A 16757-nucleotide genomic window follows, 5' to 3' on the forward strand; every position below is an offset into this window, starting at 1 on the left:
GATGCCATATTCATATTCAGATTTTCCCTTTTTTGCCACATCTTCAGAATTCCAGTTACAGTTCGGTCGGGGGTTGATGTTGCTTTCCCTTTTTTATTCAGAACCAAAGGGATCTGAAAAACAAGAAGCAACATTTGGAGGAAGCAGAAGGTGTATGTACAAATACATCTAGAATATATCTACTAATACCTTCGCTTTCATCTTCTATTCTCAAATCAAAACAACTTTCGATTTGTCGTTCTTCGTTCAGAACACATGAATCTCTATTCCCCTCCTTTTACTTCTTCATCTCATTTGAACCCCCCACCCGATGTTTCATTCGAGAATTTCAGTTTCATTTCGTTTTCATTCTCTTATTTTTTGGTTCCAGCTGAATCCAATAAGTTTTCAGAATGCTAGATGTACACTGTTGTGATCATGAGCAATGCGGATCCTCTGTCATTGATATTTCAACTCCACACACTTTACAAAGAGATTTCAATAATTGGTTGAATGTGAGTTTTTAACTATATACTCAACGAGATCTAAAATCTATAGCATTGTGTTGACATCGATTTTTAGAAGCTGTGAGCTAGAATATATGATATTTGACTTTAAATTTGTAGATTCTGACATTGAAAGAAATAAGAATCTCGTTGGGTGTGTTAATTTCTGAAGTAACTCTTGGGACATATTCTAAAGATCTACGTAATTTATGATGTTTGAATTCAATCATACTTTTCAACGGGCCGATTCCGGGCCGGCACGGACCGGCTGATAACTCTCTTCAAGATTGAAACGTGGGCAAAACATCATACCAGATGATGCTCTACATCTTCCAACAAGAGCTCTACAACTTCCAACAAGAATCAATCATCGTTAAAAACTAACCGAGCGTGATCCGACATTTAAGAGCCGACACGGGCAAAAATGTTTGGCCCGGACCACAATACCTATTTCGAAGCCGGTCAATTTTTATTGGAGGTTGTAGAGCTCGCCGAGCTCTATCATCTGGTATGCTTTCCTGCCCACAATTTCAATTCGGAAGCGAGTTATGAGCAGGCCCGTCGACAAGTAGGAATTTAACAAGATATGATAAGAATCCTTCGTACCAACAACTTCCGAAATCTTTGAACTCTTTCAAAATCTCCATAGATCAAAAACCAGTGTAGTTGTTCTAAAATCGTACTGTTACCCTTCATAAACCGCCGTATCCAATAAACTGCTATATGGCCACCGACCTCTGGTTTCGAGTGAAAAATTCTGCATTTTACGGTTTCCAATTTTTAGCTTCACACGTAAGCAATCTGGGTTCTTGAACATTGTGTTTTAGTTATCATGAATAGCTGAAAACTATATACAGTGATGTCATGTGATTCATGGCTTCAGTCAAGAGCAAAAACTAGTTTCAGAGTAGTCCTTTGACCTCATCATGACTCATTAATTGTGGAGGGACAGGAAGAAAATAACTGTTTCGAAATATGGTTCATATAAGCCCCTAGAGGAGTTGAGCTAGTAGGCCGAATATTGAAGGTTCGGCGCCGCATCCGACTAAGCCACGCGGGCGAAGCTATTCCCGTTGGCATACATGAAAGCATTGTACACTTTTACGTCTGAATGCATGCATACCGTAATTCCAAAATATCTCTGAAATTCTTTCCCCCCCCCCCCCCTCCTTTAATACAGAATAGTGCAATTTTAGGGCATCGAAGTTCCGAACTCCTATGAATCCCAACAAAGTGATTCTTCATCTTCTAACGAAGATTCCGGATCAAAGGCATCCTCTCCGAATACCATGCGACCCAATCCATCTCAAGATGGTCGGAAGAACAGGAAAAAAGGCACAAATCTCTATGGGCGACCGTATTGTCCTGGTCGACCGTTATCAATGGAAGAACGGACCCGAATTATTCAATTGCATAACAGTGGAATGAAAGTTAGTAGATGTGTGACCTGACAGCGTGCCCAGTTTTTCTTAATTTCAGGTCAACGCCATCTCGAAGTCTCTGTGCATATCTCATGGCTGTGTTAGCAAGATTATCAGCCGGTAAGGGGTCTAGCCTCGATGTTTCGTCATTTCTAAGAATAAGAATAAATCTTGTGATGTTCCTTTAAAAAAGAACATCAGTGAATTGCACTTGATTAGGTATTCAAAATGGAATGTCTGAATGATGTTCTTTGAAAAAAAAACGAATGTATTCAGCAAAAAAACCTACAAGTTTTGTATGGTTGGAGGTTAGATTGCAATAGGGCAGCAAAATGTATTTTTTTAGGTGAAAAGGGGTTTTGAGGAAAATATAGATTTAAAGGGGGCATCAAAATGCATCAAAATTTTGGAAACTCAAATCCTCGTTCCTCTTTCCACCTTTTTTCTAATTTTCACCGGCGTTTTTTGGGGATTTCAGATTTTTTTTCTGGAATTTTCCGCATTAATACAAGGAAAATGGACCACTTAAGAACTTGTTGAAAACTTTTTTCAGATTTCGAGCTACCGGAGTCCTCCTACCTGCGTGTTCTCCTGAGCAGCGGAAATCTCGAAAACGAAAATCATCAATGGAAGGATCTTCAATGGATCAGAGTTTCATACCAGTTTATGTGGCGGTGAGTTGAGGGAATTTTCGGAAAATGTATGGTTGTAAATTTTCAGATGCAAGACGCAAATGGAAATGAATATCTCAACGAATACTATAGCCTTCCAGTCGTTGTCAAATCCGAACCTTCAAGCTACGACTACACAGTTTCAATCTGAAAAGTTTCCTTTCTTTAAACTCATTGATCTCCAAAATTGTCACTTCATTTCTAGACCGGTGTTTTTGTGTTATCTTTAAAAATTACCACCAAATGAAAATTTAATATTTTTATTGTATTTTAGTCAGGATTTTGTTGTTGTGGTTGTGTATAAATGGGTAAACGAGGACCAAGATCAATTGGAAATGGGAGTTTTTGTGGGGTGGGTTGAAAGTGAGTGAGAAACGGAGAGAAAAGAAACATAAAGATTCGGGGGAGATGCTCCATAATATACATATAGAGTCTGGCCCAGCCAGACAGTTTATTTCACAGGTGCGTTCTGAAAATGATGGCCTAAAAAAAGAATTCTAGGTCAGCACATTTAGAATGGAGAGGAGAGGGCACAATTAAAAAGGAGGAGGGATTTGTTTGTATTTCAATCATTATTGTTTTTCAATGTAAAATCTACCCTACGCGAAAACTGGGAACGACAACGTTTGTGAGATGATGAATTGGGGTGGTTGGACGGAAAAAATACGGGATATTTTAGTGTTCTATTGGTTAAAAAGGGAGGACTCACTCGGGAAACAGGTACGAGGAGGCCACGTGGATTGGGGGTCAAAAGCAAATGGATGGGGGATCAACAGCGAAACAATGGAAAGGCTCAGCCTTGATGGGGATTCAAATTTTGATTATAAAAAAAACATTAATTATAGTTTTTGAGATGGATTGGAGGAGGGAAACTGGAAACAGATATAGATAGTACTATTGCATTTTTCCGAGTGAGAGATAGTGAATTTGGGGTGAGAGTAGAGATAATTTTATGGGGCGTCTAATCACAATGTAACGAGAAACAAGCATGATGACTACTGTAGATGACGTGGCAGAGGGAAAACGAACAAATGACTAGCGATTTTTGGGGGTGTGGAAGCAATATGGGTCAAACACTTGGCTGAAGAAAAAAACGAGAACGAGATTAACAAAAATTAATAATTGGGAATCGACAAGAATCGGTGTATGGTTTTTTGAAAAGAAGAGAAGAAGTCCAGTTTAGTATCATCCGGGATGGAGTTGAGTTGGGCACGGTATTCGTAAGGCACGCTATCAAAGAAAAAGAAGAGAATCATCTAATGAGATGGACGGTTTCCGAGATGAATATCATCAAATGGAGGTGTGAATGTTGAAGCATTCGATGAAGACGTGCTTCCTGGAGCCAGTAGAGTATGGGTATTCTCAGAGGGTTGAACCTCTTTTGGGGAGTTTTCCTGAAAAGAAAAATCAATAATATTAATAATCGAAACAATTTGAAACTTACAACTTCGTAAACCAGAATATCCTCAAAAATGACTTCCTTCGTTCCCTCGACATAGTGTGGGTACAGACGTGGATCATCAATAATGTTCTGTTCCGTAATGTACAATCCTTCAATGTTCATCAACAACTCATCGTTCTTATCATTTTTCACTGATTCCGGAGTGTATGGAGCGGATCCGGATCTCATGTGCATCGATGGATCGTGTGGAGGCATCATTGGATGATGTGGTGGAAGCATTGTTCCCCGTGGCGACGACATATTCAACATGGATCCAGCGGATGCGGGATTCTGGAACACCATTCCTGGAGTGGCTGGAGTGGCTGGTCCGAGTTGAATCTTATTTGGACTTTGCATTGAGAACGATGGACTTTGCAGTCTTGTCCAGTCTGGAGGAACACTTCCGGGCATTGGCATCGGACTGAATGGGATATTCCGTCCGTGCATATCAGGGAACATTCCTGGTTCTTGTTTCACATGACTCTCCGACTTGATTCTCTTGATCGGATGAGCTCCTCCGTCCATGGCGACCGCCGCCGCTGCTTCAGCCTTCTTCTTTCCTCTTTTTGGCTTGACCTCTTCAACATCTCCTGGTCGACATGCTCCATTCTTGTCCACAATGATTTCATTAACTCCGGCGGGACAAGCGGTGGTAAAGTTCATCAAGAACCAATCGATATTGATATCATCCAATTTGAAGTGTGCTTGACAAGATTGGCAGTAGTATCTCGTCTTGTTCTTGTTGATATTGATCAATTGAGCAAAGTCGAAAACGCATTTTTTGCAATCATGATGACGTGCAGGAGTGAGCATTCTCTTCTTCGTCAGGCCGCAGTTCAAACCGACAGTAACGATTCCAGCGTTCTTCTTGAGGGCGCTTTGTTGATCTAAAATGTGTTGCTTTGCATTTCTGAACTGATAATTTTCAAGACTTACGGATATTTTTCTGTTGATTGGCCAATAGATTTGCCTCAGCTCCTCTCTTCCTCATCACAAAACTTCGCATCTCACTAATACCTCTTTTGGTGACGAATTCACAAGCGAAACTGTGTATTTGTTGTGGTCCAGAGTATCCGAATTGAATCCTATTCGGACCAGATCTCAGGAGTGCTTTGACAGATACTACTTTGACTGGAGCCTCATCATTGAGCACGCATACATTGTTAACGTAGACTTGGAATCGAGTTTCTTGCTCATTTCCTCCTTTCACCGATGGCCAAACCGAAAGAATCACATCAGCCATTGGGTTTCTGGAAATGTATTGGTTTTGGAAAGATATATTAAAACTAGGAAACTTACGTTTCCAAAAATCCAAAGGCATCTGGAGTGATTATTGCATCTACACCAGTCGTTCCGAATGGAATCATTCCTTCTGAGCATAAATCCCTCTCAACCAAATATCCACATCCAGTTTCGTATAACGCTCGAACTTCTGGTAAAATGAACGGCGTGGCTGGATTCGGATGAGCCGTCACTGCGTACTGTTGAGCGTGTTGCATCTGACCGTATACCGAGACTGGTGGAGCTCTCATCTGAAACTAGTTGAATCGGGATTTAAAATGTTCTACTGAAGCCATCAACTTACCATTTGTCCGTATTGCATTTGGGGGTGTCCTGGCATTTGGGGGTGTCCAGGAGGATATTGAACTGGCATTCTCATCATTTGATTTCTGAAAAAACTTTGAAAATGGGTTAAGTGCTGATCTATCGGATGAGTGCAACTTACGGATTCTGTCCCATCGGCATTTGTGGATAATCAGGAGGCATCATGCCTTGAGGCCGTCCAGCGGCAGCAGCGGCAGCCGCAGCTCTTTGATTCGCCATCGCTCGTTGATCGTACATGGCATGGTTGCCTTCCATCTGTCCGTAAGGCAATTGCATCTGTCCAGCAGAATAAGCAGCGGGCATTCCTGGATGTGGCCCTTGGCCTTGTTGTCCAGGGTTCATTGGTCCCGGATAGGGAGTGGCGCCTCCCGGTTGCATGTGACCGGCTGAAGAGCCAGGGACCCCTGGTGGTGCCCACATTGATCTGACAAAAAAACGGAAGTTAAGAGAGATTTCGAGATAATTGTTGAGGTTAGAAAAAAAGAAAACACACAACATCTAGGACAGGTGGAAAAAAAAGAGGGAGGTTTACATAAGATAGGTTATTGATTTTTTTTAGGCCAAAAAATATTAGGACAGAGAATTTGATAATCAAGACCTGTTTCTAGTTTTTAAAATTTTTAATCAATACTCGAAAAAATTTCGTTGTCCACCGATTGTCCAAAAAATATATTTTTGTAGATCAAAACTTTTTTTTTGAAAAATTTTAGGTCCAAAAACTTCTAGAGTCTTTTTTTCGGTTCGTTGTAATTTTCAGTCCTAAAAGACAAGAATGACGTTTTAGGCCCAAAGATCATATGTGGCCTTTCTACAGTAGAAGGTTCTGATCCTAAAAAAAACGAGTGAGCAAAAAGGATACGTGAGGACTCTCACTCAGACTGACTAACACACTTTCTAGGTCAGTAGTGCATGAGCGTTCGGGCTCCGCCCCTCGAATGCCCTTGAGGCGCAGAGAAAAACGAAAAAAAAAGATACGGAGGGAAAAGAGAAAAGAGCATGGAAAGAAGAACATGGGGCGCGGGTGGAAAGGAAAAAAAACGAACAGGTGAGAAGTTATATATCAGAAAAAGGCGTCTTTTGCGGATTTGTGTGATAGGATAGTAAGGGCATATTGGAAGAGTAGTAGAATAAGAAGAAGGAGTAGGAGGAAAAGGAGGAGGAGTAAAGGGGAGAAGACGACGATGATGATGGTGACGATGGAGAAGAGATCAGGGAAAAAGAAGAGGGTGATGAGAAGTGTTGAGACAGTGTTGCAGTGCATCAGAGACGCAGAGAGTCGCACACTCAGATCCAATACAAGGGAAAAGAGAGAAAAGAGTGCCTGCGCGCGCACTCTCTGTCCCTCTACACACACACACACAACACAGCAAAAAGACTCGGGGTGGAAGAAGAAGAAGAAGAAGAAGAAGACATGTCTCTTCTTCTTCTACTGTCTCCCTGTTACCCCTTTCCCTTAAAACACGAGGAGGGAAGAGACCCCCAACGAGAGGCATATACTGGACGACGACGATGCTGGAGAATAGGAGGGTGGTGGTATGGTGTGGCGTCGTGCCTTCGTCTGTAGAAGTAGAAGTAGAAGAAGAAGACAAAATAAGTCACCCCTTTTTCTCCTTATTTTCGGAGCCAAAGTGCACAAGGAGATGGAGAGAGCGTCTTCGCGCATCTCGTGATACCGTTTTTTGCCATCCTCCTTCAAGAAGACGAATCCAGAAAATAAAAAAAAAACAGCAGCAGAAGAGACTCTTCTCTCTATGGGTCACATGGCTTTGGGTCAGTCGGTTAGTTGGAACAGAGAACAGGAGAGGGGGAAAAATATTTGGGAATGTTGTTCGTCAACAACGATGTGTTTGGGGATGTTGACGATCGATTCAAAGTTCCAGATGGTTCTAGAGTTTAGGGGAAAACTAGACTCAAATGAAGTTTGGACTTACGATACCTGGAATCAGTATTCATCCTAAAGATCGTAATCGACTTTGTTCTTCGAAAAGAGCATGCACCAAAAATTGACCCCGGTACCGTAATCTCACAAGGAACGCTTAGATAAAAATCTTTGTGTGGGAATTCTTGAGGAGTCGTGGGAGAACACGATGTTTCTGACAAGAATCTTCTCACGAAGGGTGACGGAAAAACCCTTGTGGACTAGGACCAGAACATGGTCTAGGAAAAATGATATGGATTTCAAAAAAGTAGGAATGCAGTGATACCTAGATTTTTATATAAAAACGAAAGTGCTAGTAGCCCAATAAATTCCCGATACCATGTTGTTATCCTAAAAATCCATCTAAAAGATCACACAGAATATTTTTTGGGCTTTTCGGGAGAAATGGAAATTCCGACGGTGTCTCTTCTAGTCTTCTCCACGTCTTCTTCATCTTTCGACCGGATAAATGTCATGTTCATTAGCGAAAGTCAAGTCATCGGCTGCGTGTCTTCCCCTCTCAAATGTGTTCTTTTTTTGTGGAATTCATACAGAGAAAAGAATTCCATTCCTTGTGTTTTTGCTTCTTCTCCATATACTGAATAAACTATTCTTATGCACTTTATGTGATCGTTGGAGAAGAGGAGAAGCTACAAACCAGAAAAAAGATAGTTTCGTTCAATTTTTTTCCATCTGGGAAATACTCCATATGATAAGAAAAGGAAAAAAAAAGAAGAGGAGGAAGACAGTTCGATTTGCGTAGGTCGCAGAGAGAGCAATTGATTATTGGAAAACGAAACAGAAAAGGAGAAGGCGAAAATACATATAAGAAAAAAATGAGTTGTGTGGATTTTCTAATTCCAATATTTTGAGTGTGTTTCTCTCTCGCTCCTTTTCTTTTTAGGTTTATTGCTGCTTCGAGTCTTTTTTTTTCCCGGTGTGTCCCCAGTCTTCTAGAAGTGGGCGGAGTCTTGGTCATATGGATGGAAAAGGCTAAGAACTAATATAGTTTCAGAACGATCGTAGTTAGAAAGGGAAACCAGTTTCAGAAGGTTGTGACCTCTCTGTATGTGGCCGTTTATGGTACAAAAAGTGAAATTTGGGGCAGACGGTCAAAAGATGGAAAAGGTAGATAGGGGATTCTGGGTTAGAAGGAACGCTTATTTTGAACTAAAACGTCTAGAAAATCCTAATTTAAAACTTTTAGGTCAACAAAAATAGACAGGGAAATAAGAACATCCCCACCCCATTCTTAGAATTTGGCTTCTGCTTGTCCGGATGACGTGGTGGCACAATACATACATATTACTTCTGAGACAACTGGACTAAGGAGGAAATGAAAAAAAATTGATTTGAGTCACACAATGTGTGTAAAACATGCTTTCAGCTGGCTGGTGGAGCCACGCCTCCTCTTCTCGAATGACATCCATTCCATCACGATTCCAAGAGTCTCCTAAACGGCAGAAGGCGTCGTCGTCGTGGTGGTGGTGTCTCCGGGATGACGTCACCATTAACGTCTTCTAGCACACCCTCTCCTTCAACGTCTTCTACTACGTGCGTTCTTCATTTTCAGCTCCAGCCGGCTGGCGGTCATGGAGAAAAGAAGTAAAAAAAGAAGAACGCTCTGAAGGAATAAAAAGCAAAAAAAGAAGGAAGAAGAAGAAGGCTTTTGCTTCTTGTTCAGCCCCGCACACCCAGTGAGAAAAAAACAAGTAAAATGGGAGACAAAGAAGCGGAAGATGATGACGACGGGATGAAAAAAAAAACACAAACATTCGGAAAAAAAAGAACTGGAGAAAGAGAGATAAAATTTATTGATTTGTGTAGCTTACTAAAAAGTCAAGATTCTTTCACATCGTCAGAATCAAAATCAGAAACAAAGAAGTTTCAATTTTCAGTCTTCTTACCTGAAAGCCTTTTTTGTCTGTCACAATGAGAACAATGAAGAACTGAACCCTCGCTCCTCACAGATAACAAAAGAGTGTATGAGATGAAGAGGATTAGAGAAAGCAGAAACACAAAACCAAAAAAGGGCAAAAAAAGGAGAAGAGTTTTGTTGGAGGCATGCATGCAGGGCGGGCATCAGAAAAAGGACGATCCGAGTGCGGATGCTCTTTTTGTTTTTTTTTTCTAGCTTTGGAAATGGAATCCGAAGGATCTGAGGAAGCTTCTGGAGATGTATACAAGGGAATGGGAGAGCAAATAGTTATCAATCAAAAAACCGGGTGTTAGAAGAACAGTGTGTACCCAAAAGTGGTCAAATACAGGACAGGTGGAAAGTAAGTCACTGCCCGAGGTAGCTTTGAAAAAAATTGAGTAGGCGGTAAATTCGAAATCTCTGGTAGGAACTAGAAGATAGGGCTGGGAACTGATAGCGAGCTTCAAGCTCCAACGCTCCCCCAGGTTTTCTAGGATTTAGGCAATAAAAGTTAGGCCAGTGTGAACATGAAGCCCACTACCTTAAGCTTCTGGAACTAGCCTAGCGGAATTCGTAATACATTCAACACATTAACCAAAGCTGTATAATAGTATAGTGGACCTGGCAATAAGTTAGATGCCAACCAAAAAAAAAGAAGCAAATGGACGAACAACACGCCAGCCGGGGGCTGAAAACGTGGGTTCCTTTGTATATTCAGGGTTCTCGTCCTCTACTCTTCCACATACTCACACCGCTTCTTCCTCTTCCCATTATTTACCGAATTCGGTTAGTGAGAAGACACAACTTCTGGCGAATGTCTTCTGGTGTGCTCTTCAGGAAGAAAAAGAAAGAGCACATAAACAAAAAAAGAAAGAAGCAAACACACAGATGATTTGGAGAAAATGGTGGCTGCTGCTGGAAGGATGGATAGAAAGGATATAGAAGAGGAAGAGGAAGAACACAAAATAGAAAAAGAGAAAAAAAACAAATCGAATGTCGAGACTGAAAATGTTGGGGAGGGATATATGTTGTCTGTAATCAAAAAAGGATCCAGTTAGTGTCAAACTATAGGATAGATAGAAAAAAGAGAGTCATAATATTAGGCTTTTTCGAAAAAGAGAAATGGATGAGGAATGTTTGGAGGAGGACAGGACACCGATGGACGAGAAGACGACCCAGCCATCCCACCCGAAAGCAATTCGGATGGAAACAGACACAAGATGAGGGAGGGAAGGAGAGTATGATCCGGACTAGAGAAGCAGACAATCTACTATCTGGAGTCTCTGTGTTGCGGGTCGTCGGGAGAGAGTGAGAGAGGAAAGCAAGAAGAAGAAGAGAAAGGAGAGGAGAGCTTTTGGGAGTGTTGTGCCCTCCTTGGACTGCTGTTGCCCGTGCGCGCGCGCGGTTGCGTTCAGAGGGGAGGTTGACAGTACGCGCTCTGCGTCTCCGACGAACTGTACGCTATTTTCGGCGTTGGGGCGAGTGAGGCTAGGCGAGAATGAAGAAGACAATTTTCCGTCGTGTTGAGAGGAGAAGGTGGAGAAAGAAACGGGTAGTGACAGGCATAGACCCACACCGGCTCATTCGAATCATGTTTATCTCGCCCGGGTCGTCGCGGATGCCAATAGAGGGGTGAATGAATTCGCTCTGGGAAGAACAGGGCATGAACGGTTAATCTGGGACTGCGAGAAAACGGGGTATCTGGAAGAGAGGGATGTAAGTGACTCAAGATACAGTAATCCCAAAGGTACATTGATCCCAGATATACAGCCATCTCAGAGGCATTTTAACTTCAGAAGTGATATCTGCATTTTTTCGTGATGATGCTCGCAACAACCCTAATAAGTTCGAATACCACTACAAAACCGTAATGTCAATTTTTAATTCAAGATAAAAGTGCAAGAAGCAAAATTATACTCAAATCTGAATCATCATCATTTTTATCATAAATAAAGGAAGTTGCGTCTCTTCATCAGTTTATCTATTCGCACAATTTTCGATAAGATTTGAAATAAACCAATCGCGCCAGAGGCGCGCCAGAGGCGAGGCAGATAAGATGGTTCATTATGAAAAACGAGAGAAATCAATTTTCAAGAGACTGTACTATTCCAGAAAAATCCGATTTTCCATGTTACAGTCAAAGAGAAAAGCGCTTTTTATCCAGCATACAAAATATGCTCATCTGTGATAATTTACTCTTTTCAACTTCTTACTGTACATAGCGAGATCTAGATCCTGGATGCCTACGTCAACCCAATCCAAAACACGAATAGCTGGTCACGGCTTCTCTACCATGCAACACCTTCTCATCCGTGCAACCAACTAGTCGTCAGAAGTGAAGAACATGATCAACGGAATGCATAAACCAGATTCTCAGGTATCCTCTATCGTCATCGATTTTCACTCGACTGGTAGATTTTCACCTTGTCCAGAAGAATTTTGTAGTGATCATTGATCAAGGTTATATGATCAATGAAACTAAAGGAAGCATGGCCTAGAAAACCCCAACTGTAAAAAGTTAGGCCAGTCACCCAAACTACAAACTCCGTCAAGACGAGAAGTGAAAGTGTTTCCTCTGTGACTTAGTTACTTTTGTCAGTTTAACCTTGAACCACGGTACATAGGCCAACGTCTTCTTCTCGGAACATTTCGGCGCGAAACTGAACTGTCTAATGGCTGTCAAGAAGGAATCGAAAGACAACGATGCGGTTATAAAACCAATTGTATTGGTACCCCTCTATATTCGGACACCTGGTTGTCTTCCTCTTTTCCTTCCGCTCAACGAAAACTATCGAAGAAGACGGATCAGAATGACCTTACACAGAAAAGGTGTGTTCCGTCGTCTTGTCATTCAATTATTCAATGTTCATATTTTTTGTGGGGAAGCCTATGTGCAGAAAACGTTTGGGTGTACTTTGTATGATTATGAGGAAATGGATACTTAACACTTTCCCGTGTTTTACTGTTTGCTCATGATCAGATCACTGTTTCTTCTGATCTGTGCCCATGGATTTAGAAGGAGAGCGAAAACAATAGGGGGATTAGATTGTGCTGAAAAAGATGTATGATGATGGACTCACTCATGATAATCTGGAATGAATTCTTCAGGAAAATCAGGAAAGGGAATAGAGGAATACATGTTTCGATTCCAGAGATTCGATTTCTAGCTTTTATACTTTTCGGGAGAAACGCAATAAAACTGTTTCGGTAAGTTAAACGATGGTGCTACCCGTGACGTAGAGAGCAGTGACAAAACGGAAAACAGTTTTCGCGGTTTAAAAAAAAAATTATATTTTCGAGCAAAATACAGTTGAGCTGCGATTATGTAGTCCCGAGGGTTTTTCGTTTCGAAATTCGAAATCTAATCTAGGTTTAACATTCATAAGCCATTTGCAAAACGGAGTATCATGTGAGAACTGGAAATCTTAAAGTTCCGAATTTAGAATTTTAGAGTTCTGAACTAAAAAGTGGCACATCTTCTAGATTGCGAAAAAAAAATTAAGATCCTGGTTGATTGGTCCTAGACACTAATCTTAAGGAGAGACCTAATATTTGACTGCTTGCAAAGATTATGACGTTTTGTGGATTTCCTCGTCTAGGAGGGTGTGTCGAATGTTCTAATCTATGGTTTTTTGGTACGAAATCTGGAAATAGAAGAAAAGTAAATTTTTCGGTTATAAAAACATCAGTTAGTTAATTTTAGAAAGGAATACACAAAAGCTTAGTATACCGCAAAACCTGTTATAAAAGAGCCAACTGACGAATTGTTCATCATAATATCAGAAACACTTTGTCAGTTGATACATTTTTCATATCTTACATAGGAATTTAAATAATTGAACTCAAAGCCAGTGAATGGGGCCCTTCTATTACAGGTTTTACGGGAAACTCAACCTATTTGAGTCCAAAAACAGGAACGCTTCAACTCGAAACTAGATTATTACATTTCTTGGCCCTTAATATCTCCATAAATGAGTCATTCTAGTTTCCAACTTCCTCCTTCGACCTCTGACTCCGCCCACAAAAAACCCACCGCAGTCTTAAATTTCCCACTTGAAAAATGAAAAATGGAATATCAGGTTATGACAGATCACGTGCTTCTCGTTTGCTCTCCAACGCCTTTCTTTTTTTTTTTAAAGACGGGACCACAACAAACACACACAAAATGTGAGGGACCTTCGTATTTTCTCTGTTTCTCCATGCCCATTTTTGCCTACCCTAATTGATGAAGAAACGGGCGCCAAGAGCAGCGAAAATTCGCCTGGTCCTTCTCCTCCTCGACTCGAAAATGCACACATATATACACACATATGTGCTCTTTTGGCTCTTATTCCATCGGTGAGCTCACTCTCTAAAATGGGGTGGAGTTCAGAAACGAATATGAACATGGAAGAATAAAAAGAAGAAGAAGAAGAAGAAGAAAGAGAAGGAAAATGAGAAAGAATCCAAGATGGAAAGAAAAACAAGAAGAAGGCTGATGTGATGCCGTCTCATGTATGCCCAAATTTGAGAGTGGAAGAAGTAAGAAAGAAAAGGGAGCATCGAGAATATGGAGCAGATATATTCAAGACACAAAAGTAACTATGTTTTGTGACATGAGGGATCTAGATGATGTTGGGTTAAGGAAACGGATTATGAGGGAGATAAGACTTATGGGTTACTGTAGCTACGTATTGTCAGGAAGGAAGCGTCTGCATCCTTGAATTTACTTCAAAAAAGTGAACATGGAATAAGGATGTGAAAATGTAGTCCATACTATTCTAGAAGAAGACTACTGAAGTTTCCAAACCAAAACTGAAAAAAAAATGATATCCACATTCTAGTTTTTTTCCATATCCTTTTCTAGATTTTAATCTAAATAACAAGACCCCTGCCCACCCCGATTAGAATCTAAACACCGCTAAAACACATACAAATATCCATAAAACCGAGTTAAGAAAAAAGAAGGAGAGCAGCTCACAAATCTGACTGGTTAATCAAAAATTACGGAGCGCGCAAACAAAACCAAAACTAACCCGTCAGAATTTGTTGGCGAGAACATGTTGTTTTCAGCAGCACTCGGCTGTCCTGCTCCATTCTGTTGGGGAGCAGCCGATGAAGGACCACCGCATGGTGACGTGAGCACTGGAAGTGCTCCATTTGTCTGCTGCACTGGAACGACTACAATCGGTTCTTTGGGTTTCGGTGGAGCGCGTTTTCGTTTTCCACCGTTCTTCTTCAACCGACGCATTTGTTCGTACCAGCGACGATGCGAGCTGAAAATGGAAGAAATTAGAGAAAAGTTTTTTGTGGGGCAAATTATTTGCTGGTACAAAAATTAGAGCACTGGAAGAGAAATGTCGGTAGCCGTGGCCAAAGATCCCACAACGACAACTACCGTAACCTAAAAATACTTTTGTTTACAGAGTTATTTTTCTCGATTTTTGTTATTTTTCCGTCAATATTTTTTCCCTATCAAAATTTTGCATTTGCTTACAATACGAAAATCGACGAAAATCCGTAAAAACGAGAAGATAACTACCTGAAAATCAAACTATTTTTAGGTTACTGTAGTTGTCGTTGTGGGACCTTCGGCAACGGCCACCGGCGTTTCTCTTCCACATCCCGATTTTTGTAAAAGTGTAATACAGGTTTGAGATTACTTCATTTTCAGGATTTTTCATTTGCTATGATTTGTGATTTTCAGATAAAACTGGGTCCAATTTCAATTTCAGCAATTATGTAGATTTTTCGAGATACTGTTCAACAAAAGTATCATTCCCTAACCTTCCGGTTTGTTCCATTCTTACTTTCGCTATTTTTTTTCCATATTTGCTTTGAATAAAAAGTTTAAAAACTAGAATTTCGTTTCTTTTCTTTTAAGACCTTTTTTCACCTTTCTTCCTTTCTCTTTTTATGCAAAGAAATGTGATTTATGAACTCTTCGAAACGTTCAGGTGTACTATGTTTTGTGCAGTTGGAGAAAAAAAAGGAAATTGATAAAGTCACAAAAAATAGTCGGAAAGAGAAAGGTGTGGAGAAATTGATAAGTGATATATAATCAATATTTTGTATGGGAGGGAGTTCCGGTTGAATGGGAGTTTGGCACATTTCATTTTCGAACTTTCATCTGCACTAAAGTCATTTCCGGTATGAAAGTTCTATTCCCATTCTGACTAAGTTCCAGACAGATCATCCCGTCCGGAAATTGAGAAAACTTACTGGCCGAATTTTTAGAAAGGTGCTTCCGATGAGTGAAACATGCTCCGACTAGTCCATGCGTCAGCATGTAGTCGTAGTTTTCCCGAGTTCCATAGTCCATTGCGCACTGAAAAATTCCTCAGATTAGAGGTCAGTATGCTTGGTTCAAATAGTTTCAAATACCGTAAAACCTGTATTAGAAGGCGGCAAGCCTTTCTATGGTTCCAAGATACCTCTGGAAGGCCTTTCTATCAAGAGAACCCTTTTAATACAGGTTTTACGAGTTGTTCTTTGCTTTTACCTCAAGTGCGGCCATCAGATTATCCTCGAAATTGGCGGTGAATGCACGTTGATCTGTGCACCATTTCGTCAATTCACTACATGCTTCCGGAAACGTCATCGGATCAACTAGGTTCTGAACATTTGTAAATTTCCGATGAAGCTCCAAAAAATCCTAACTTACACATCTCAGGGAAGCTAGTCGAGTATTGGTGGTTGCCACGTGTTCAGCGAAGGTTGAATCAGCCATTTCATCGGATGAGTCTAGAAATGTGGAGGACCTGAACATAAGGATGAAAGTGAAACTGAAATTTGAAAGAAAAGGTTCAGAAGGAAGGACTACAAGAAGGAAAAGAAGAGAACACATTGTTGAATAGATAGAAAAACAGAGGAAAAAGGTGTGAAGGAGAGAAAAGGGATATGATAAGACATGTTCCGAATTGTAACAGTTTGAGGTGACAGATTGAGGGAAGATTATAATGAACGATGTTTTGAAAAAATAAAGTAGATTTTCAAAATTGAAGTGTAGATCGCTCGGAGGAAGCTGTTCAAACACAAGTTGGTCAGTTTTTTCGAATCAATACTTACGCACATTCATATTTAATCAAGTTCTGACAACAGTTGGATGGAAGAGATAGATAGAAAAAAGACAGCTGCTACTGCTGGACATTGGAGAGCCAGGCACCAAGAAGGACAAATGTTCTAGAGAGGTCAAATCTTGGAGGGCGGAGAAGTTGTGGACAAACAGATAAATAGATTTAACTGATTCTCAGAAGATATGATAATTGAAAAAAATGGAAGGAGGGTTTTGAAAATACGAGAATAACTCAGTTTTTAAA

The 16757-nt window shown here is 40.7% G+C and overlaps 2 protein-coding genes across 2 annotated transcripts; one reads left to right on the forward strand and one right to left on the reverse strand.

Moving 5' to 3' along the window:
• Positions 1–392: 392 nt before the first annotated feature.
• Cbr-npax-3 lies at positions 393–2728 on the forward strand (the record flags this gene model as incomplete). Its single annotated transcript, XM_002634245.1, has 5 exons — positions 393–494; positions 1682–1915; positions 1965–2026; positions 2460–2580; positions 2627–2728. 5 exons carry the CDS (start codon positions 393–395, stop codon positions 2726–2728), a joined length of 621 nt encoding a protein of 206 aa, XP_002634291.1.
• Positions 2729–3833: 1105 nt separating this feature from the next.
• Positions 3834–16168, reverse strand: CBG17627 (the record flags this gene model as incomplete). The annotated part of the gene is made up of 13 exons (XM_002634244.2): positions 3834–3971; positions 4022–4905; positions 4955–5268; positions 5318–5550; positions 5604–5688; positions 5745–6047; positions 9911–9920; positions 10142–10189; positions 14358–14359; positions 14475–14714; positions 15657–15766; positions 15941–16054; positions 16103–16168. 13 exons carry the CDS (start codon positions 16166–16168, stop codon positions 3834–3836), a joined length of 2547 nt encoding a protein of 848 aa, XP_002634290.2.
• Between the last annotated feature and the right edge of the window lie 589 nt (positions 16169–16757).

The sequence above is a fragment of the Caenorhabditis briggsae genome (assembly GCF_000004555.2).
Source record: "Caenorhabditis briggsae complete genome, chrIV, whole genome shotgun sequence".
NCBI lineage: Eukaryota > Metazoa > Nematoda > Chromadorea > Rhabditida > Rhabditidae > Caenorhabditis > Caenorhabditis briggsae.